This window comes from Ambystoma mexicanum, chromosome 11 (assembly GCF_040938575.1).
Source record: "Ambystoma mexicanum isolate Mex_15411 chromosome 11, UKY_AmexF1_1, whole genome shotgun sequence".
In the NCBI taxonomy this organism is placed as follows: domain Eukaryota; kingdom Metazoa; phylum Chordata; class Amphibia; order Caudata; family Ambystomatidae; genus Ambystoma; species Ambystoma mexicanum.
Window position 1 is genome coordinate 577014602 of NC_090934.1, and position 24054 is coordinate 577038655.

The 24054-nt window shown below is 45.3% G+C and overlaps 1 protein-coding gene across 4 annotated transcripts in view; it reads right to left on the minus strand.

Moving 5' to 3' along the window:
• ANO1 (anoctamin 1) overlaps positions 1 to 24054 on the minus strand; it is an 802432-nt gene that overhangs the window by 504538 nt on the left and 273840 nt on the right. For 3 of the 4 annotated variants that reach the window (XM_069623442.1, XM_069623440.1, XM_069623441.1), the window contains exon 2: positions 18844 to 19031. In XM_069623442.1, the coding sequence (XP_069479543.1) occupies positions 18844 to 19031 (188 nt within the window). Of the gene's footprint in view, positions 1 to 18843; positions 19144 to 24054 lie in introns of those variants that run through there. The other variant, XM_069623444.1, reaches the window with a different exon arrangement.

A 24054-nucleotide genomic window follows, 5' to 3' on the forward strand; every position in this document is an offset into this window, starting at 1 on the left:
TTAAGAATTGTACCCGCAAGTAGCACGAGCCTAGGTTTAATGTTCCCTTTAGTTTTTTCAAAAGTTTCCCCTTCTGCAGTTAAGGTATCAGGAAGACAAGCTTGGCTGCATTTAGGAGATGTAAATATCTACAAAGGCGAGACCCTCCCTCCAGTGCCCATTGATCAAGAAGCAAGACAAGAAGAAGAATTTCTGTGTGTGCAGACTCGATCGATGACCAAGAAGAAGGATGACAAAACAGCGTGTGATTAGTGCATATTTCTTTTGGACTGGAATTAATTGGACACTCCTTAAACTTGTAGCAGGAAGTGCATAGACTTGCAGAGAATTCCAGAGGCTGAAAAGGTTTTTTTAAATTCCTGAAAAAAGTAAAAATTGCATTAGTATTATGCAGACACATAATTCCTGATTAGAAATGGGAGAGAGAACAATACCCAGCTTTCTTTTTAGGAGAATATCTGTTTCAATGATAAATACATGAAACTTGCTGACAGTGACATGGACAGGCTTGTAGTGCTATTTTTATGTTTATTCTGCAGTGCTACCCTGCCCATGTTTGGCCAGGAGTTAATATTCACACCTTTCTACATGATCCCAAAAATGGTCCAGTGATAAGGAGACTCTTAGTAGTGATTATTGAACAGATTATGCAGCTACAAATGCAAAATTATAAACCTGTATTAAAAATGATTAGAGAAGAGGATAATGTGATTATAGAAAGAGCACGGGTTCAACACGTAATTGCTTCTATGCATGATATATATATGCCTGTGTATTCTTTTTATCTTTCTGTATCTTACATTTATAAGTCTCTATTACCCTGCTGATCCAATTGGAACAATATCTCCTATGATTCTTCCAAGTATGAGTACAAATGATGATCATTTCTTTAAACTTTATGGGCATGTCAGATGACATACGTGGGATGCAGAAGAAGATGATGAGGGGATAAATACCTATCTTGATAATGCAGTTCACCTGGGGAATAATATGTGGTATAAGCACATGAAAAAAGTGTGAGAAAGAGCATCTGATGAGAATGGCTATGTCGGCTCTCTCATCCCATATGCTCGAAAGAAGATACCCATTGAGACAACCCTATCGAATGAACCCTCAAAGTGATGACAACCAGCTGAAGGAATTTCCTGAAGGAATATGAGAAAGTGTTGAGCACGTGAACTGATGATGTCATGAGAAAGTGTGCACGACGTCCCGAGATATTGACTAAAGACAAGGTACGGATCTTCAAGGGTGAACCAGGAAGTAAAGAATCGGGTGAACTATTACATGTAGAAAAGAAGACGATTACATTGTAACAAAGTGTTGCAGAACACAGAAGTTCAATAAATGTACAGATGCTGAAATTCAAGGTAGATCAAGTCATCATAAAAGCTAGCTGCAAGTAGTAGATAGAATGCAGGCAGAGCCGCTATTGTACAAAAACTGGGCATTGGTATCATGAAATAAGTACGCCAGAAATCATGATGGGAGAATGGAAAGTTGTGTGGTAGCCGAATAGCAAGCTCATGGGGCTGCATGGCGAGGCTGGCTGGCCTGAAGTCAAGACCATAGAAAGCAAGGTCACCTATCTACTCTCAAGAAGAACGAGTGTGTGGTGGATGATCCTTCTCATGATAAGGTGCAAGAAAGAACACAAAAGATGCCAAGTTTTAATTCATTTAGAGTATTTACAACCTGCAAAATGGACCAGATCGTGGTCTCCTGTCACGTTAGCCAAGGATGGAAATAGAGCATGAACTGGAAGTTGCAGACACGATAGCAAGTGCCCTCACTCCCGTGCATTCCCAAAGACGAGAGTACTCTACAAGGCCAAGTACAAAGACAATTTCATGGCAGAAGGCATGGCTGATGAGAGATGCTGGGCTAATTGGGTGGTGAGGTAGCTTCACGTCCTAGCTCCCTGCACCTGGGTCTGAGTTTACGTGCTGCTAAATGAACCGCATGTCCCAGACATGGCACATGCGTGCCAACCAATTGTATTAGTCCATATAACGAGGACCTTATGGCTTGTAAGACCAATGAGAAACTGTGCATCTAATGTTTTTGAAATTACATGTTTTAAGAGGTAGGCATACGTTGTCCACCTGATACCGGACAGCCAGTAACAAAGCATCCTCCCACAAATCCATGTCAAAAATTGTTGTTCTGTTTCATCAATATATATCCACGAGCAGTTATCTATAGAGAGATTGGTTATAGCGTGGTCCAATTTGGGCCGCGCTATAACCAAGCTCCCTATAGATAATAGATGTGACTTTATATTTCTAGTAGGATACAATTAATTTGCATGATCAAGTTGCGACATGGAAATCTGACCACAAGGTCTTTATACAAATTACAACAAGGGTGAGCATACCTGAGAATGGTTGCATAAAAAGCATGTTATCCATTAGAGCGAGTTCATTTATCTGGCTGCCACATTTTTGCAGGGAACACCACAAGATGAATATTGGTGAGTACCAATACATCATATAATTCTCACGTCCTTTGCATGGATTTTTGGGGCCTCTATTAGAGGCATCATAAGGATATGACACAAGGAGTGGCACCCCCGACTCACAACTCCAAGAACCCAAGTACTAGACTGTTTGCTTTATGCAATACAAAGGTGTGATTTGCACCCAAACACTTGGATGAGCATAACAGGTATAGACCATCTGGCATGAGTATTTGGAGTACTTCACATACCTCTCACCCCTACACATGTTTGAGTTTATCTTAAACTTTGCCAATATGCATTCAATTAATATTGGATGGTCTTGTGTTCTTCTCTCCTAATTTGACCTACCATCCCACCCCCAAATGATACATTTGGTATTTATATTTCTGTTGTTAATAATCACACAATGTGTATTTTTCTTATAAACATTGTATGAAACAACAGCCTTGAAAATGACCAAGTGTCGAAACATGTGTCGGCTGCAGCAAGTTAATAAATGTAATACAATATAATGTAATGACTCCGAAGATCAATATATTATATAACAGCCAGAGAAGGAATAATGTGCACTACAACTAACATAGGCATAGCGCGAATCACCAGTACCACCAACCAACAAGAGGTTCAGGGTAATACCTCTGTGTACTGGTGACACAGCTTTACCTAAAACTGAAGCTGATGACCAAGCGCACTCACAAATGGTTTATTACCCCCAGCACCTACAATTATCTGCTACAGTAACCAATCTGGGGCTTACCGGGGTCTCACAATTTTTGGTAGAAACATATGGCCTGACTACCCTTAGCTGCCCTAAATGGTACTTGCCGGTTTTACCGGCAAGGCTTCCGCCAAACTTCTAATGAGGCCCATTATATTGTCTGATGGCCAACATCGGGTCTTCTTCTGCTTGCTTTTGTACAGCCTCGAGGAATAGTAAACTGGGCTTATGTGGGTTGTACCACATAGTTGATGTAAAGATCAGCTATTGAGGGGATTGCATGTTGTGATGAGAGTGGGGAGTGTGATAGGACATCTGCTGGGTTTATATCCATCCCTGGCTTGTGTATGATTTCAAAATGGTAGTCTTGCAAACATAGACCCCCCACCCTGCTATTCATGTGTTGCATTTTTGCAGTGGGCATTCCATATATGGTGGTTAAAGATTGATTATCTGCAATGTCAGTGAAAGATTGTCTGTACAGAAAAAGATAATGCTCGCTGGCCCACGCGACTTCTCGGCTCTCCTTCTCTGCTTGTGAATAGGCCTGTTCAGCAGGTGGAAGACTCCTGCTGGCGTAGCACACCATGCACCTTGGTGAAGAGGAGCCACGTTTTAGTTTTGCTAATGTTGCCTCCGGTCTCACCGGGCTGACATCTGCTGTGACTTCTGTTGGTAATTTTGCAACCTTTAGAAGTAAGTTCTATTCTTGCTTGGTGAGTTGGCGTAATAGTTCACTGATGCTGTGATTCTGTCTAGATTAGACTACGGCAATGATGTGTTAGTCAGAGTCAATTACAAAAAAATGCAAGCTCTGCAAATCCTTCAAAATGATGCAGTCTGCATTATTGCAAAGAAATCTAGAAGAGAGCATATCTCGGATAGCCGGAGAGATCTTCATTGGCTCCCGGTTACCGCTCGGCTAAAATTCAAGGCTGCTGCACTAACCCACAGAGTGCTATTTGGAACAGCTCCAATCTATATTAAGGACCTGGTCTCTCTTTATGAGCCACTGAGGAAACTACGCTCAACCACCTTGGCGTTGCTAAAAAGTCCCAAACTCCCAAATTCTCTCTTGCCAATTGCTTGAGAAGATCTTTCTCTATCAGGGCCGCTAAGATAATGAATGGCCTGCCCCTGTAGCTTAGGCTGATAAAGGAATAAGATATCTTTCATCGGAAACTGAGGACTACTCATCTAAAATTTTTAAAGTTTTACCTTGAACTAGTGCCGTTTCGCTCCTGCACTTTGTCCTGTGACTTTGAATGTCCACTGTGTTTTTGTTTGTGCGCCCTGATGCCTGTGGGCTTTGGCGCCCTATAAATCAATAAATAATAAATAAATAAATACATGGTTGAAAAACACTGGCTGGATCTCGTACCATAGCTGGCTAGTCCTAGGAATGAGCAAAGATGTGAAACCTTGGACGGCCGCAGCATGTTGTTTATAGCTGCTACCTTCTCTGGATCTGGTTCTATGCCACTGTTCGAGAGCATATGTCTGAAGAGCTTCAGTGGGTCTTTGCTGGGGTCACATTTTTCACAAGTAAGAGCTTTGTTCAGTGAGAGAGGGCAGGCAGAAGCTCTGGTCCCCATGCCTGCACGGATGGACAATGAGTTAATTTATTGCAGTGGGAGGTCTTGTCCTTCTTCCCAGAAGAGAGCGTCCTGCACGCTCATTCTGCAGTCAGGGGCTCCAATCACCATTACTGTGGGCTGAGCCACGATCTAAACTCCTGCAGTGGAATTCCGTAAGCTTCTTTCCTGAAGTGAGTGGCCCTGCAATCTTTCTTTGGTTTTTCTGAAGGCAGAAGCTACTTGCCCGCTTCCTAAATTGAGAGGCTGCAGGCCCTTTTTACATCAAGTGGACCTGAGCTTTCTTGCATCAGTAAAAGACAGCAGGTTCCCTCCTTTGGGGGGAGATTCTAATCCCCTGCCTGCAAGCAGAGGCCTTCAGCTAACACCCACAAGAAAAGGCCCTGAACAAACTTCCAACAGGGAGAGACTACAGTGAGCTCCATTCCTGGAATAAGAGCTTGTGAGCTAACTTTCAACAGGGAGAGACTACTGTAAACTCCCCCCCCCCCTACAAGGAGAGGCTCTGAGTTCCCTTCTTGAGGCAGAGGCCTTTAGCTAACTTCCAACAGGAACAAGATGCTGCAAGCTCCCTTACTACAGGAAAAGGCCCTGAGCTTCCATACTACATAGTGTGGCGGGGCGCAAGAAGGAGTCGGGCACAAGGTGGACATTTTGAGTTTTTTTTATTTAAATAATAAAGAAAACATCTCTCTCGCCCCTACCGCTATAGGGGAATTCCCTACCTAAATAAATTAAATTAATGGTGCTTGTTTGTCTTCAAGAAATCAATAAACACAATGGGCCTCATTACAACCCAGGCGGTAAGTTCCCTACTTTACCACCATGGTGTAAACTCTGTTTACACCATGGTGGATGGCGGATTTACCGCCCCATTCCAAGGTGAGTGGGGCGGTAAATCCCCATTCCCCATTTACCCTTCCCCATTCCCATTTTTGCCCCATAGGGCATAATGGGAGTGGGGAAGGCGCTAATTACGGCACCGTAAATTACGGTGCCGTAATTAGCACCAAGGTGGGTTAGCGCCTTGCATTTTAACGCCTGCTAAAAGCAGGCGTTAAAATGGTAATCAGGCGTTAAGGGTTAACGGGGGCGACAACGCCGTTAAACCCTTAATGCCTGGGTTGTAATGAGGCCCAATGCCTTCTGTCCAAACATAAATCTACCTGACCCTACCACTAATACATAATAACTAAGCTGAGCCAAATATCCCTTTTCTGGTGGCCTCCCCTTTACCTTTTATCTTGAGGCGTTTTCTTATTCCGTACAACTCTTCAATGTGCAAATGTCTCTGTTTGGAGCAACAGCTCCTTATGGTGATCTCTTCTGATAAGGGTTTAGGGTTTTCTTCACTTGCTCATGTAGCTCTTCCCAACTGTTCATGGAACCTACCCCTGAGACCATATGACCCTTATCTTGGTTCTCCTTGAGATGGTCTTTCGAACATTTATTTTTTGCTTTATGTTCTTCACATGCTTTATCAGCTTGCGTGTTCCCCAGCTCTGGGGTCTCCTTAATGACCTTTTTTCCTCCTTGTTTATCTCACTCTGTGTTCTTAACGCACAACACGTTCTATAACTTAGTTACGTGGTTTCCCCACTCTTCAGCACTTATCTCTCTTTGAGTTATGTCCTGGGGTTCTTTCTCTATCACCCAGGATCTTTGTCTCCACTGTTTAAATGCTTCACGTTTCTTCTTATTGTTTAGGGTTTTCAACAGTTCCTTAGTTATCTTGTGATGCTGGTCCTCTATTCCAGTATTGCCCTTATGTCCATCACAGTCTCTGATCGTTACTACAGACTAGCGCAGCGGCCTTCCACTACTCCAGTCCAAACAAGTACCTGTGATTGCTGTGGGTGACTTTCACTGGGCTCTGCACTCGCTCGGGCAGGTTAGTCTGTATTCTCATTTGCTCTTTTCAAGCTTCTCGCTCGTTTCGATATCAGCATCTCTGTGCCTTGTCGCTTTCTGTGAATGACGGTGGATGGGAGCTTTCCAGTCTTCTAAGTGTCGGTGTTGTTATGCGGGCACCAAGCCCACCATGGCACTTCTGTGGTTGTGCTACCTTGCTGGACTGTTCCTCGCTCTCTGTCCTGACAATGAATTCCCTGCTGTGCTGGGCCTCCGGTGTCTCCGTTTGCCATCCTCTGCTTCTTGGAGAGCAGCAGTTCCGCAGCCACACTTTGCTCGTCCTCTTAACAGTGTTATGGCGTAAGGGGGCTTCCCCTGCATACTGATCTCTCTCCTCTCCTCAGGCCTCCTTGCACCAATTTCATACACATTTTTTCTTAAAGTGGTATTTCCTTTTCGTACAGGTGGTGTTCTTGATTCAACATTGTCTATAGAAAAATGCAAGGAGGACAAAGTGCCTGATTCATGGAATTATTTGCATGAAAAACGCAGATGTGTGCGCCTTTCTGCCCGAAAATCCCTGTTTGAAGTATGGGGATTTTCGGGCAGGAAGGCGTGCAAATCTGCGTTATTCTCGCAAATAATTCCATGAATCAGGCTGACAGTGTTTTGTACAAAAGTCAGTCCCATATATGCAGATAAAGTGTCCTGCACATGGAGTTCACTTTGGGAATCAGAGTCCTTGTCCCATAAGGGGGAGTCACTCCCAGTGAGGTCCGACTTGCCCAGATGCCTATGCAGGGGCTTGCAGAGCAGGCTCACCTCCTTAGCCTCAAAGGGGTGTGACTCCTCTTTGGGGAGAAGGGACAAATACTCCTGATTCATCACAATAGAAAGACTCTGAGCTCACTCCCAGTGGGCCCGGGCTCCTTATCTACACACAGGCTACTCCCTCCACCCTGCCCACTTACATCTTTTACTCTCTTTTGTGTTCCTGCTGCAAGGGAGGAACAGTCACTGGTTGTTCTCGCCCTAATCCTGCAAGTGTTGACACTGGAGCACTCACACAGAGAGCTGCTGCATTTGTCCTTAGGAAGTGCCGTGTGTGTGCGCTGAATGGCACGTGCTCATATTAGACAAACAGGGATTGTTTTATGAACCGGACGCTGGAACAGCTGTTTGGTTTTCTACTAGTGCTACCTGCTCCACTTAGCGCGCATTCCGTATATTAATCTCAGTCTCAAACACCAGGCACCCTCAATGCTATGATGAGTAAGCGCACAGGGGGTAAAACGATACACTGCCGTGTGCAGTTGAAAGGATACAGTTAATGTGATTATACATTTTTATATTTCTAAAGCGCTCACACAACCCGGGTGCATCGAGGCGCTGTTACAGGAATATGGCTCTTAGTTGCTTATTTATAATGCGCTTAATACCCGGAGGTTTCTAAGAACGGACCCAGGGATCAAATCTGTCGTCTTGTTTCCAAGGGGAGCACGTTGCCGCTGAGCTATCCTCCCGGGACAAATATGAACCCCATAGTCTATTAAAATGGTTCTGCTCATTTGGTAGTTGCAAGGTTGCCATAGTGCTTTCATCCAAATACATAGACAGCTAGAATATTGATGTTTTTTGGCCAATAGTAACATTTCTGCAGGAATTCGGCTGTCTTTATGCTTTGTGTCGCTTCTCCTATTCAAGGCAGCTGTATGAATCCTTGCATATATGTACCTGAAAAATTGTTTCATCTTGCTGAACCCTAAATAAAGTTGCTGAGCTTGTGTTGATACATTGTTCTCTCATGACCTCATAACCTGTCCGCGTATTTCACTGCACAGATGCAGCTTTTTGAGGCAGACACATTTGAAGGTGTGTATCTTCGTTGTCCTAGTCAGTCACACTCAAAGAATGTTTACCATTCTGTATCACCCCTTTCTCGCGTAGTGCCTTATTTCTGGGTATGTCTGTGCAGGAAACTTTGTAATGGCTCTCACTCCTAAGCTGGCTCAAGACGCGGAGAACAGGTGATGCACTCTGATAGTGCAGGTTGGAGCGTGCAGAGGCACTAATTGTAAGGGGCGGTCAGGTAACAGCCACTTGGAGGTGGCCAAACTGCATATGTTTCTTCACTGCGCTGGATTGGACTCTCCGGCACCACCAAGGATGGGCGCACACACTCCCCTTCTATCATCCAAAATGACACTAGAACGAGTGTACTGCATCACTTCCTGGCTGCCCCTTTCAGGTACACGTCATCATCCGAGACCTGCATCATGTCTGCCGAGATCTCACTGTAATATAGGACCGACGACTGCTTAAAGGTTCGAGAATTCTTGAACTTCCGGCTTAAAAACAAGACCGCGTTGACCTCAACTAGTGACAATAATTAATCTTATGATGTGGAAGAAGGTGGGTTTCCCAGTCGTCGCTTTGATGATAGTCCAGCTGGTCAAAAATGGCACCCTTGGTAACGTGGCACCAAATCCACCTCAATGGTCCAATTCACCCCATCTAACTTCACCGCACCTTCTGGAAAAGCCCCATAGTGCATGTTCAGTATCAACATCTGCATACTTCCTGCAAGGTACTCAATATTTCTCCTCACTGATGGTTACTCAAAATACCAAGAGATTGAACTCATCAAAGCCTACTTGGGAGGAAGGGGCTATCCCGATGCTAGGTACATAAAAGGCAACGTGTCCTCAACTCTCACATGCATGCACCGCTCCTTCCACAGCACAGAGTTCCCTCATGTTGCCTTGGGTTTTAACAATGGAAAGCCATACCATGCAGACCACTTGTTAATGGAGAAGAAGGTACATGGTCTATGCACACCTTTAAGGAACTCACAGCATTAAGTCGGGTGGAGATGGTTACCTAGAACTACATTTCTCTGAACATGTATATTGCCATCCCTTTCAAATCCAGCCGGAGCCCCAGCCAGGATCTTGGTCAGCTGGTGAGCACTCAAACCTATAGCTCCACAAGCTGTACCTGGTGATGACCATGATCTCCCAGGTGCCTCCCAAGTCTCCCTTGCTTGGTTCAGACTCTCTCACTATGCTAGGGCGCTCGCGCACATTTATGCGAAATATCTACGCCCCTCCAATGAAATTATTCATCAGCCACCACTGCTACAAATCAGAAAAGGCCAGAACCATGTATCTTTCTATGCTGCCCTATATCTAGGTACTTGTCCTCTTTACAGAATCACCCCAAAACCGTTATCAAGGAGTTTAACCTCACAATCAAGCTAAAAACAGAAACTGTGTCTATGGAAAATGCTAGAGGGACTCCCTCTTTTAGCTTCAAGGTTAAAAGCAACTGCTTAGAATTCTTTGTTTCAGAAAACAGGGAGAGGCCACAGTTGGCCTCAGCTATCAATTCTCCACTCAAAAATTGCTCTACGTGCCTCGAAACGCTTGTGTATAGGCGCGTTACAAATGCCGAATACCATATCATATCATAACATATCATATCATATCTTAGTTTTCCCCCGAGTCGCTGACAGGCCAAACAGCGCGGATTCCTTATATCCAGACAGTGAAGAGAGTGTATGTGGCACATTAATTTGCATTCACGCCATTGTACATGGCGGAATATCACCTCAGCTGACCAGAATGTTTCCTACGATAATCAAACCCTTGCAAAACTCATGCATTTATTTCCACGACGGGAAAACGAAGACACCTTTTTCGGGGAAAAGGTAAGAATTCACATAGCCAATTCTTCAGTTCCGCCATTTGGCAACGGCTAGTCGGCCTACTCAGAGTTATCTACTGCGTCTAGTCCTCCGCCTGCAACACTGTAGTGTATACGTGCGGTACATTGTATCCAGCTTTATCTGCGCTACCCCCCGCCCCCTCCTCTCCTCCTACCCCCTTCTCCTTCTCTCCCCCTCTTTCCCTCTCTCCTTCTGTCTTTTTTGGTTTAGCTCAGATGTGGTCCTTACCTGCCAGCTAGTAAGGCAAAAGTATTCTTTTAGAATGCAGAGGGAGAATGATATTTTTGAAGCAGAAAAGTCTGCAGGTGCTGGAGTCCTGATAAGTTTTCGGTCATAGGTAGCACTTCATCTCCATCAGCCATTTTGACTCATGTGCAGCCCTCTAGAACTACTGAGCATGCCACACAGTTTTAGCCCATAGTTGTCACTTAAGCGGCACCATTAGTTTTGGTCCATCCGTAGGACTTCATGCCACTCAGTGAGGCTAATGGGTTCTGGCTCTAATCTGGTGCTTTAGCAGCACTGCAGTTTTGACTGTTGTGTCATGCTTGAGTGCCACTGCTAGGCTACACAGTTTTGTTTCGTTGGTGGCACTTTAGCACCACCAGCAGCGTGGGCTCTCAAGTGGCGCTTTCGTATCACACTGTAGAGCTGCATAGTTCGTGCTCCGAGGCGGTGTTTGGCCCCTCCATTGGTTTTGGCGCATAGGTTGAAGTTGAGGGCATGTCACGAGGTGATGCGTTTCTTTCTCATTTGCGCGGCTTAGCAGCACCCTTAGTGTTGGCTTTTTGGTGGTGCTCTAGTAAACGCACCTACGCATCCATTCTTTTCCGGGGTGTACTGAAAGGCACCGACCGCGGAAAAGGTGGTACTGAGAGCTTGCAGAGAACCTGCACCCCTCTCCCATGGTGGTGCTCCTTCAGACATGCCTGCTGCCTTTCTGGCCTCTCTCTCTGGGACCCGAGAGGCAGGTCCCATCACTGAAGAGTTCCCTTCCACAAAGGCAAACCTGCTGGCTTTGCCAAAGCGTGTTGCTATTCTATCGCTGAATGTTCCCCACCACTCTTTTTGGAAGGCAATGGCACACATTTGCCAACCTGACTGGGAAGAAAAAGGTCCTCTGGCTTTTCACTGGGCCGTGCCATGCCATTTCAGGGATCTAGCACATACCTGCCGCCCTGTTACAAACCGCAAGACTCGGACTGGCCTATAGGGCAATAGGACAACGCTCGAACCAAAAACGCAAAATACTGGTGTGAGCCAGTTTTTTTTTTTTTTTTATCAAAGTGGGACACTTTTTTGGCCAATGTGGGCCAGTTTGATGAGTTACTTCACTATGCGGCTAGTAGTTTTGACCAGTGTTGCTGAATAAATATCTTTAAAATGCCCAATTTGCATCACTTTGCCCAAGTTCCCATGCCCCACAAGCATTTTCCACAGTAAAAAAATTCAATAGCATTTGAGCAATAAACAAAGTGTCTCGAGTGCATCTCTTTAAAATGTGTTTTTTTGGCTCCACCCCCTTCCATTTACGCACTGCAAATGTATATAAGAGATGCTTAAGCAGTCTGAACACACATTATTTTGGGCAGCACACACGGCCATGCCTCCACTATTCTTTCCTTGCTGCCTTAAAATTACCATTGACGCCCTCCTCTGGAAGAAAAAAAAACTGAACAGGGAGTAGCAGAATGGAGCTGTGCTTCTTTCCCCTCCAAAAGCAGAGCAAGGGAAAGCTTTTCCCGCCTTCCACTAACGATGCAGCAGCGCAGTCACCCCTAATAACTATCCCCACCAGAGGGCAATGGCGGGTGGAAGGGCTCACTGCATTGCAGCCTTGTGACCTTGGGCAGGCGATGTACGTTGAGCTCTTGTGTTCCATGAGGTGGGAAGCTGCTACTGTGTCACATATGTTGTTTTTTTTATAATGGAAATAAAAAACTCTACAAAGTGATAGGTACTTACCTCGCTGCTTTGCTGATGTCTTTACTCTCAGGAACTGGAGGTTGTATTTCCGAATGCATGACGCTCAAACGTGGGGTTCTGGCCCACATTGGCCTGGCCACTTCTTTACTTTAATAGGCTATCGTTCTTTTTTCCAACCTTTTTGTAGGCGCTATTTGGCACCACACAGCGGTAGTCCACCTGTAGCAGCCATAAGTAGCAGACCCACGCAATGGAGACAATAAACACACACAGAAAGATTGTGCAAGCAGGACACACTGCTGGAGAATCACGCATGAAAGGAGAACCAGCCCAGATGTCCTTCAGGCCCCACCCTGGACATCCCAAGGAGCTATGCGCCTTTTCTTTTTCATTGGCCAATCAAGTCCTGCGTCCAGAGTTGCAAAATGGGGGCTGACCACTATTTAAGAACCTACCTTTTAGCTAGCATAACCCCCATATGTATGGCTCTGCGCTTAGCAAGAACGTTTGCCCAAATTGCCAAACAAACCGCATATAGACTGACCCCAGTGCTGTCAGACAGTTTTACACACACTCCTTTCCAATAGTCCTGTTGGGGAGGAGAGGTCTGAAACATATGCTCCAAAGCAAGGGTGGACTGTCCTTTAGGGAACTCTGGAGATTTCCCGGTAGGCCTCTGCACCCGGGGCCTCTTTTGTGTCGCATTTCCAAATGTTCCCATAGGAAATGGGTTGGGCTTGCTGAAAATGTGTAAAATGGGGCCACTTTGAAGATTATTTCTATGGCCTCTTTTGGTTCCCAGTCCACCCCTGACCCAAAGTGCACCCACTGGGGCGCTGTCCTCACAATCTGAGGGAAACCCCTGAGTTTGGTGAGGTAAAGTGTGCTAGGTACAGTGTTGGAAGTGTCCGGGAATACGTATCTGTAAGCGTGCTTTAGGCAAGCGCCATTTTTACAACCCACGGCTCGAGCGTGTTTGCTCTAAAAGCCCAATACGTTTTTTTCCCAGAGCCAGGGATGTAGAAAGACTTATCAGCTGGAATATGCCCACCTCTGTCTTTTACTCATACCACGAGGCACATTATTCTCCCTCCCCTCGAACCTGTTCCCAGGCAGGGCCTGGCATCTCCTCAAGACCTGTAATGTGGCATTTGCCCCGCCGCCCGTAGTCGTATCTCGTATGTCTATATTCGTTGGAGATGCCCTGCTTTTTTTGTGCAGGCAACCTTTTAAATGAGTGTGACTTCATGTGCAGTTTGGAACCCCAAAATCTATCAAAAAGTCCAATTCTGCATTTCAAAATTAAAGGAATACACATGTGCCTGAAAAGAATTTGCAAAGCACCGAGAGCCACTCGAATTAGGAGAACATTATGACGCATGAATGGGTAAATGTTGCGACAGGGAAACAGCTACTCATGTGGGCTCATAGGTGAATAGTGGCATTTTGCGTGCCATTATTTTCTGACTGTTGGAGTTGAATACATTTCGACATTCATACTAAACACACCCACGTGTGATATTAAATGCAGGGTTTCAATGGCGGGAAACAAACTCACCCACTGATATCTTACACAATATTATTCAAGAACATGGCTGTTGTTTTGTCGTCAAGCAACTTCTCTGCACATCTAATGTACAGAAAACATACACATTGTCGCAGGTACGAGAATAGAAAACCTACAACAACAGCCCACCTTGCACTGACAGGGGCCACACCCTGTCACGTGGAGGCTACCGTTGGCAACCTTCTCTTTTGAGCCCGAGTGGGGTTCAGTTTGAGTTCAGAGTGTTCATATCCACTGTCCAGGCAGGCAGATAATGACTGTGTGAGTAACGGGGTCCATTCCTTGGGATCCACGGTTCCTCTCTGCTGTGGATGTGTAATCTACGTTGACAGGCAGCAAAGCTCTTGTGCTCGGAAGTCACTTGCACACCAGTTACCAAACTCCAGTGGATACACGCAGCACCTACACACTCACCGCCCACATGCACTGCAAGGCATGCACGCTCAGACGGTTAGCAGCACACATGTGCAAGTCTGCACAGGCCCACTGCACACGCCACTTACTGCATGCCCTCTGTGGGATGGTTGCTCCTTAACAGCCTCAGGATTCTAATGCGGGCTTAAACGGCAGCTTAGCCCAACTACACACTCACACACTGCATAACTCACTCTGTGGAGTTTGCAACGCTGTTTAGCTGCTCTTGTCCAATTAAAGCACCTTAACTATGCAGCACAGCCATCCTACACACTCGGACACCGCCCTTCACTTCACAGGCTGTTCAATTCCAAGTAGTTTCTGGATTGTAAACTTCACGTTTTTGGATGCGGATACATGTTTACAGGGCATCAGAGCTGAACTATGCAGACGCCACACACACGCGCACGCACGCACGCACTCTCTCTCTCTCTCTCTCTCTCTCTCTCTCTCTCCTCTCTCTCTCCCTCTTTACAGCTGCAGGATTCTTACATATGCGCACGAGGCAGGCTTGCCCCCATGCATGCTCCCACGTCAGCAGGGACTGCAGGAAAGGCAGCCCACATTACTGATAGCATCGACTACCTAACCTAACTTGACCATGCACACCATGCACCGCCCCAGCACCATGGCATGCACCCTCATGCTCTGTACTGCTACTTAAATAAGATGCATTTTGTAATGCAGGGTAGCATCCGTGGGCACGTGCACATCACATTGCCATCTTGAGTCACAACATTACATGGCCAATACTAGCCCAGGTTGATATTCCTTTACACTACAACCCCCAACACATCGTTGCTTCACATGGAATTGCTGACAGATCAGATGCATACAACATACGGTGTGTTCTTTCAGAGTTAAATGCAACACGTTATGATTAATACAATATTTTACCCCAACACTGTTCTAAACTCGGAGTCGCAAAGCTGGACACATACACACCGCATGCATATGTGGCACCCACACTACTACACAGTGGATTTGCATTCTAGAGCTGCATATTCCAGAGAGGGCGCTGCTGCATGCATGTCCATGGCCATGCCATTGGAAGTGGGTCCATGCGGTCACGGCTAGGTAATGCCAGCTGCTTTCAGTACATTGTACGTGGCCCCTGGGGTCCAAGTCACCTGACTGGCAATGGCGCATGCGCTCTCTTCTTGGGAGCTTTGTGTCGGCCTGTTCCATGCAGCACGGCTGCAGGTGTTTCATGTCAAGAGTTGTCAGACAGAAGACGAAGATTGTTTGGACCTGTCAGAACGTGCCAGGAATGGGCTGAGGCTAGGCTGGGTGAGCCCGGAATCAACTGCAAATTAGTTTCTCTGTAGCCGATGGAAGTTTTGAACTTTTGATTGTCAACGGTAATTAAAGTGGCATATTTCACCACGGATTAGCAATTTCTTTATATGGGTATTGGAATGCGGCGGAGTTCCGCCCAGGTTCCGGCAGCCGCAAGGATGGCATCCTGGGTCTCTGTGTTGGCATGCTCCCTATTTGGCCACTCCATGGTGATCTGCATGGAAAGGGACTTCTGAGGGTGAAATGCTGAATTCCCAGAAGCCCACCAGTGCTCAGTAACCAGTGCCCACTTTTCTCCCCTAACCTTCCCCTGTGCAGTCATAGTGCACATGGCACACACCACGTTAAGCAGCACATGCATTGTGTTTTGGTCTCTTGGGTGCAGGTGAATAGTGGGTAGCCGGTGTGGGCGGGGAGGTGTCCGTGGCTCTGCCTTGAGATGCAGCGGTGTGAAAGCAAGCCACGCATGGATGATCATTAGTGCTTGCGGCCCAGCATCAGACTCGGCTGTGTTGCTCCACTCCACAGGGCCATGCATGCATGTGACACTGTCCCATCCAGCCCCCGTTAACATGAGAGAGACTGGGTGCACACTATGGCCTCCACCCACACACGGGCACACCCGGGTGCTCCCATGCAGTACTCCTTTGCCACAACCCATCGTTCATATTACTTTACAGAACGGATGCCATCTGCACACGCTCATGTCGGGTGTAGTAGGGGTTTACAGGTAATGCTTCATTCAGTCCCTTGGTAGTAGATTTTAGTTTAAAGATCCACCAGGACTCTTTATGGTTCAGTGCATTGGAATTGGTTCAAGACTTTGTCTACTACCCATCATAGTATGTCATCGGGATATGTTGATATTCAAGGTAGTGTAAAACCAAGGGGCACTATGCGTTCTGCATCTGATTCAACACCTATGTCGGGTGCAGCTGCATTGTGATGCTGCATGGTAGTTACATGGGTAATCTGGGGGTGACCAGATAGACACACTGACACGCCCAGATGCGTCGCTAAAGGGGTTGGGGGAGGGGGTATAGCCCAGGTATTTTGGTTGTAGCCCCGGCTACAATCAGAAGGCTATCTAGCCCCGAGTCCTGAAAGTCCCGACATTAGCACAGACCCAGATCTTTTGCGGACCTTGCAACACCCAGCGCTCTCGCTCTCTCTGTCTCTCTCTCCATCTCTCTGTTTCTCTCTCCATCTCTCTGTTTCTCTCTGCTTCTCTCTCTCACCCCCCCATGAAGTCCTTCGGGGTCAATGCCATGTGTTTCATATGATCTATTGCTCCATGTTCCATTAAGAGCAGCCCACCGCCCCTGTGCACACGCACATCGCAGCCAACGCTTGAGGCTACACTACCAACCGCGGCTCGATATTACTTAGCAGACCACCACAGCAGCACCCCTGAACACATTCACATCGCCTCCTTTGTGAAGCATTCCACACAATATCACTAGTGAGGTGTAATATGGTTTAAATGGGCAGACTAGCATCTTGGCACACACACACACATCACACAGCTACCTGGGAGTTGTAAGGTCGCACTGGTAACCAACACCACTGTTTACTATTCGTTTACAAGGCAGAGCACTGTTGTGCACAGACACACCAAAAGCAGTCTCTGGGCGCTGTAATTATAGGCCGTAGCGCTAGCAAAACCCTGGGCTTAACCTGCTTCCACGGGAAGCCACCCCGCCCCACCCGTGCAGAGCCGGCATTCCTTCTGCTAGTGGCCTCTTTTGGGGGCACTAGTCATTGCTACGTCCATGTCATCCCCGCCCCTCCCCCCGTCACCCATAACATTCATTTCATATGTTGAGCGCAAAACCGTGTCACACATCGCGGTATTTTCACAGTGCAATCTCTGGAAATTACCTTAACATACAATACATGCAGTTTAACGCATGCTTGCATTGTAATAGCAAGAATGCATGCCTTGCTCTGGGAATACGTTGCTTTGTAGTTGCAGGACTAACAACTTATTTTACTAGCCACTGCCCGCCTGCACTCTAGCACACAGCACGCAACCCTCGTCGCCCACATTTCAAAGGTGAAACCACAGGTGACAAATGCGTTCCCTTGCCGCCGTGTGTAGAACCGCACAATCACTGCTTGAAACATTGTGTTAACCGTGGTTTCCCAGAACAAATCGGCACACCGGACAAGAAGACAATAGCGGGGAGGGGTGATGGGGGCCTGGGGTGGGTAGAATGTTGCCTAACATATTTACAAAGGAGAGCACTGCCCACGACACGTAACTACACAATGTGCGGAGCCCGTCACTTGAAAGGCGAAACTACAATTAACACATCATTGCATGACTCTGATGCGTCCACGCCCACAGAGCGATATACTCCAAATGTCGCTGTTACGTTTCGCTCCACTGGTAATTGACAAGATAAGTCAATAACAAGTCACGCGTTCTGCATTCTCACTGTGCCACCTGCATGCAAACACCACACGACCCCTCTCACGCGTCGGCATTCGGGCATCCGCGCACTCTGTACGCACGCATCCCTGCACTACCATCTCACACTGCTAATGGACAGAAAAGAGCCGGTCACTGCTGCAAACGACCGTTTGCGCGAACATCCATGCAGACGGCAACTTCCTGCACTCTGCCGTCCCTGCACACCCCCTGTCTTCACGGACAGTGAGAACACACACTGTAGCACACCCTCTCCCTGCTGGGCTCACTCTCGCTCTTCCACTTTCTACATACACCACATCTCCCACTGTCCCTTTGCGTGCCCTCTCACAGCCCCCTCTCCCTGCACACGCTCACCTGCGCTGGGATCTCTGCATAAATATCCCCCCCCCCACCCTCCCCGTGACCACTCGTACTCTTCCCCCACCCAGGCTCCCAGCACGCATTCTTTAAGCAAGCACTTCAGCTGCACACACTCTCAGTGCACGCTCTTTCGGGATGTACCCTCAGTGTTCACATTTTCGTGCACCCACGCACACCTCACCGGCGCACACTCTCGCTGCATATAGTAAGTACCCTTGTAGCCGGAGCATAAACGCTCCTGGCACCCACATTCTTGGAGTCCTTTCTTGCCTGGCACTGCTATTTCCTTCCAACCTGCGTGCACACACCACTCGCAGCAGGTACTCTCCCTGCCACACTCACGCTTCCATGAAGAAAGTCTCCACAAACAAGTAACTTCTTCTGCATACGCGTGTATGCAAGACCGCTCTCTGAGCGCCACAGGCACTCGCCCCTATTCACCCCGCCCCACCCCCCAGAAGCAGTGATTGCCCCCCCCCCGCTCTTACCAATGCTTCGGGCTGCTGTTGCACGTAGCCGATGTCTTCAATGGCCTTGATGTTGATGATATGGATGCCTTTCTCGTCGGCCGGGATGGCGCTGTACCTGTCGTTCGTCCTCATGCTGTCCCGGGCGGCGTGGCTGCTGATCTCCCGCCGCTGCTGCTGCTGCGCTCCCGGAGCGGCGCTCGCGGAGTCTAAGGTGGAGATGAAGACACGTGTGTCAGGAGCCGTGGTCCGCCTCTGGGCCCTGCCTGCTTCCTGCCTTCCTCCCTGTCACCCTGCCAGCCCGCTCCCCGCAGCCTCTCTGCCCAGCCCTCGCCTTCAAGGAGCGCTTATTAAGTGTACAGCTCTGTTTACTGTAGCCCTGAGCCAAGCTGGGCTGAAAACATCAGGAGTCCAGAAAGTAACTATTAATCGCACAGGCGCATATCGCCGTGGCTGCTGGCATGTCGCATTTACCCCGTCTCATGCCCGCAGCCTCTCATTCAGAAAAGGGGCGTTTGACTGTTCGGCATTGGAGATGCACCAAATGACCCCTATTCCATCAACACAGTTGGTCAAAAGTAACATTTCACTTATATTTAATTACACCATCACGCCCGGTACATCAGGTTTCATGCAGAGCTGGTTAGTTTCATGTAAGTTAAATATGAATTCTTTCAGAGACCAACAGAAATGACTATAACTAAACATAAGCAAAGTGGAAAAATAACACAGTGTTTGCATTTCATAGCTACACCCGACTCGAGCCATCAGCTTTCAAACACAGACATTGCGTGTCAGTTACACAAGATATATTTAAATGGCTATCAATAAACAGAAAATAAAATAAATTAATAATACAATGAAAGGCCAGATGTAGGTTTGTCCGATGCAGTCATCACCTGTTGTCACCGCTAGAGGGAGCTGTTGCCTTAAGATATATAGCTACACTGGCAATTCACATAGCTTTGCCTCTTGTCACCTCTAGAGGGAGCCATTGCTTTAGGATATGCAGTGGTCCTACTGTGTTGATGAAAACCTGCACTTTGGCCGTGTACACAGGCTTTCACACTAGTTTATGATAATTGACCAAAAGAGGCCTTTTGCTTGTATTTTATATTCACCCTTCTGCCTCGGTCCATCAACTATCATGCTAGACTGCAATACATTATCCAAAAGTTATGTCAGAGGCAGAGAAAATAAAAGAAGGCTCTTCGCAATAGACTCTTAAGAGGGTCTCTAGTCTTGGGGCATATTATTCTGGTGATTTTTTTGCCAGTGCCCCCCACCTTTAAGATGTAATACCCACAAAACACACACCTGAACACCTCCTCCTTGAGAAAAGGAATCCCTGAAGCCACAGCACTGAAGACATTTGCCTACAATCATTTCACAATGCACCTCCAGCCACTGGAATAATGAGGCAAGCAGAGGCAGCAGTATATGGCCGGAATGGCTGCATTAGGTGGTAGGGAAAAGGATCTTCAGGGTCATACTCTGTAACTAAAAACCATTCCTGTGTCCTGTTTGGCTCCTTTATTAGCTAATTATGTTTGGCTTTGATGATGCTTAGATACTGGTACACAGCGCATGCTGGTGTTCTAGAAAATACAGGTGTGTTATTGAAAACATAATATAGAAATTCAGCGTGTACTTTGGTTTATATTGCAATTACCATTTATGTTTTTCATATACTTTTTCAATTCAACAACTTTAATAGAGCCTTGGGTTAGGGTTAATCTGTTTCCACTAAGCTTTATCACTTGACACACCCAGTTGCGGCATAGCCGGTCAACATACTGGACCTATGTGTACATTTATGTTGCACATGTATTCATATTTCTATATTTGTTTATTTTTTATCATGTTTTGTTTTACAATTTAAACCTTTCACAAATTGGAAACTTAAAACAAAAGTATAACAAATTAATTCAATTTAAAATATCAGAAGATAATTCACAAATTGATTTTAAGTTTTTTTTATCAATTGTGACCTTTTCCTAAATCACAATTGAGAAAAAAACTTAATATCATGAAACAATAGAGGAAATATAACTAAAGATCCAAACAAGTACAAGTTCATAGATGCAAAGGATGTTTTTCAAACCCCCGTCTGGACCCAATCCATCCTAAATTCTTATTAAGGGGATTAAGACTGTCTAATTAAAATAGGAAGCATTGCCTTAGGGCCAAGGCAGCGGTTAAAAAGTTCTTTTTTTACATGGTGCCATGCCAAAGTACTACTCTATTTGGAATCGAGCCTGTAAACATAGAACAAAGTTAGTAGATCTTGTAATATCACCTAATAGGGGCAGGATCTCCACTAACGAGACAATAAGATAAGCTTCACAAATATTTAACGCTCCCATAAAACACAGCTAGACAATGAACTTAAAAATCTTAATATCAAAAGACAAGAAAGGAAACATGGCAAAGGGCTTATACACTTTAAAATACAGTCACATGCTGTACAGACTGCAAATCCCTGCCTGGACCACGTCACCTCTGAGTGGTCATTTAGGGGACTGTGAGTATCTAATAAAAGAAAATCCATACCACACTACCAAGACAGAACTTAAATTACTTTCATGCTCAGTGACACACCCACATCCTACTCAAGGTAGAAACAATCCTGTGAACTCAGAGCAAGATTAGCTAATTTCGGGATATCTCCTAATAGGGGGAAGATCTCCATGAAAAAGGCAACTAGTTCGTTTGAAAAGGATAGTTGTCTGCCGTTCATCAGCCCTCCCACCCCCCAAATGTTGTGAAATAACAGCAGAAGGAGAATGGATGCATTTTTCAAAGTAAAACAGTCTTCTCTATAATAAATCATGGCAATCCAATGTAGGATGATGACATGTTTCTAATTGGTCTGTTTTACAAAGTCTACATGTACGCCTATCCACAGGTAATCCTAACCACGGTCCAACCACCTCCAGGGTATGGAGACAATTGGATCAGAATCTTAAATGCCACATTCTGTGGTGAGACAGAGTTTTAAATACATAGGCCATCAGTGACTCGAGACCTTGAAATTAGTTCATGTATTCCTTTTACAGTTTCAGGTTTATCACATTTACTCTGTTGTCCATGAAATCCCAGGCTCTGAGTTTCTCCTTCATTAACTATGGGTGAGAGTCGATGTCAATACCTGCTTCTGCTAACATTTTTTCACTAATCTTCATAAACTCAGTCAAGGAAAAATCACTACCTGCACAAAATACGTCCACTAACTTGTTAAGGAGAGAGTCGCCCCGTACTCTTTGATCCTCATGTAAAGAAGGAGTTCATATACATACTTAATGACACAACATGTTACCCTCAGAAATCTGAAAACCACCCACAGCCACTCAACAAATGTGGGCTGTGTGTCCCCTAATTAATAACGTATACCAAAAAATTCACTAAAATGTCATATTTTAATTCATTTGCTTAATCGCACAGGTATCAAAACATTTTTTTTGAAAATACATTTATATCACAAAAAAAAATATGCAATGTTAAAAGTAGTTGTTCCACCACACAGAGTCAAGTTTTACAAATGCTTGAAACACTACACAGTAGCAACTCAATTCTTTTTGCTTCCTACTGCGTATTAAGGAAGCAAGAAGAATTTTGTACAAAATACACAGTAGGAAGCAAGAAGAATTTTGCACAAAATACACAGTAGGAAGCAAGAAGAATTTTGTACAAAATACGCAGTAGGAAGCAAGAAGAATTTTGTACAAAATACGCAGTAGGAAGCAAGAAGAATTGAGTTGCTACTGTGTAGTGTTTCAAGCATTTGTAAAACTTGACTCTGTGAGGTGGAACAACTACTTTTAACTTTGTATAATTTTCTATGTGATATAAATGTATTTTTAAAACATTTTTTTGATACCTGTGCGATTAAGCAAATGAATTAAAATATGACATTTTAGTGAATTTTTTGGTATACGTTATTAATTAGGGGACCCACAGCCCACATTTGTTGAGTGGTTGTGGGTGGCTTTCAGATTTCTGAGGGTAACATGTTGTGTCATTAAGTATGTATATGTCCTTTCTTTTGATGAAATAGATATATCCTCACTTGGTAGGAGGGATTATCACCATAGTGTGGGGCAATCCGTGAATGAAATAACGAAGAAGGAGTTCATGCCATTTGTATGTGTATCGCCAGGATTTTGATCTGCACTCTAAAATAACTAAAGGAAAATGCTCAAACAAAAGGAATCTGTCCCTCACACTTGTTCGTGCATCAAACTCAAAAAGGTAATCAATGGCCATTCAAATGTCTCAGAAATAACAGTTTTTCCAACTTAAACTGAGTAACCGTGTATCCTTGTAACCTGGGCTGGATCCCCTCCCCCAGATTCAAACAAGATTTTTAATCAAGCATTCAAATAAGAAAGTTCCTTTTTGTAACCAAATTTTGATAATAAAGTTCGTCCTGCTCTAAATTTCTTTCACTTGAACTTTAAACAACAGTTCAAATAGGCGACAAGTCTTTATCTCTCAAAGTACAGATACAAGTTTAAGTTATCTCCTTCTTAAGAAACAAATATACTTTAAAAATTCTTCTATATCAACAACAATATTTTTGTCAGGATGATTCCATCACAATTGATGAACACTTTATTGATTTTCCCACTTCGTCATCTTCACAACTTTCAATCACAATGCAGTACTTCAATGATTTCTTCCTGGTCCACTAATCTGCCAGGACTACAACTAAAAGGTCCCTACCCTGGTATTCTCGGCAGCCAAGACAAAAGCTCCTAACATTACTACAAGTACTCTGTGGTGAGGTTTACTTCAAACCTTTTAAAAAAGTATTTGACTTTCAACAACATAACAATTCACAATTTCTGAGAAAACATGAGACTCATAGGTGCTGTTTGTTTCACTATTATATTGGCCACAAGCCAAGGTTATTTTCCTCTCCTCCTTGATACCTTCAGTCAGGAGGGCCTTTCTTCTGCCACTCTTGTTTTTCCACTTTTACATTAAACAACTGCTGACAATGTTTCTGTATTATGATGGCACCTTCTTGGCTTAGGCAATACTTGATGATCCATTTCTCAACTATTGCAACTTCTTTACTCTGGCAATAATGGTTACAATTAGCTATCTTCATTATTGCCCTCTATTGGCTTTGGCAGTGGTGGTTATGGTTAACCTATTTCAATATTGCCCTCTCTTGCTTTTGGCAATATGTGTTTCTGTTTCGGTTTAATATTGCCACTTCTCTAT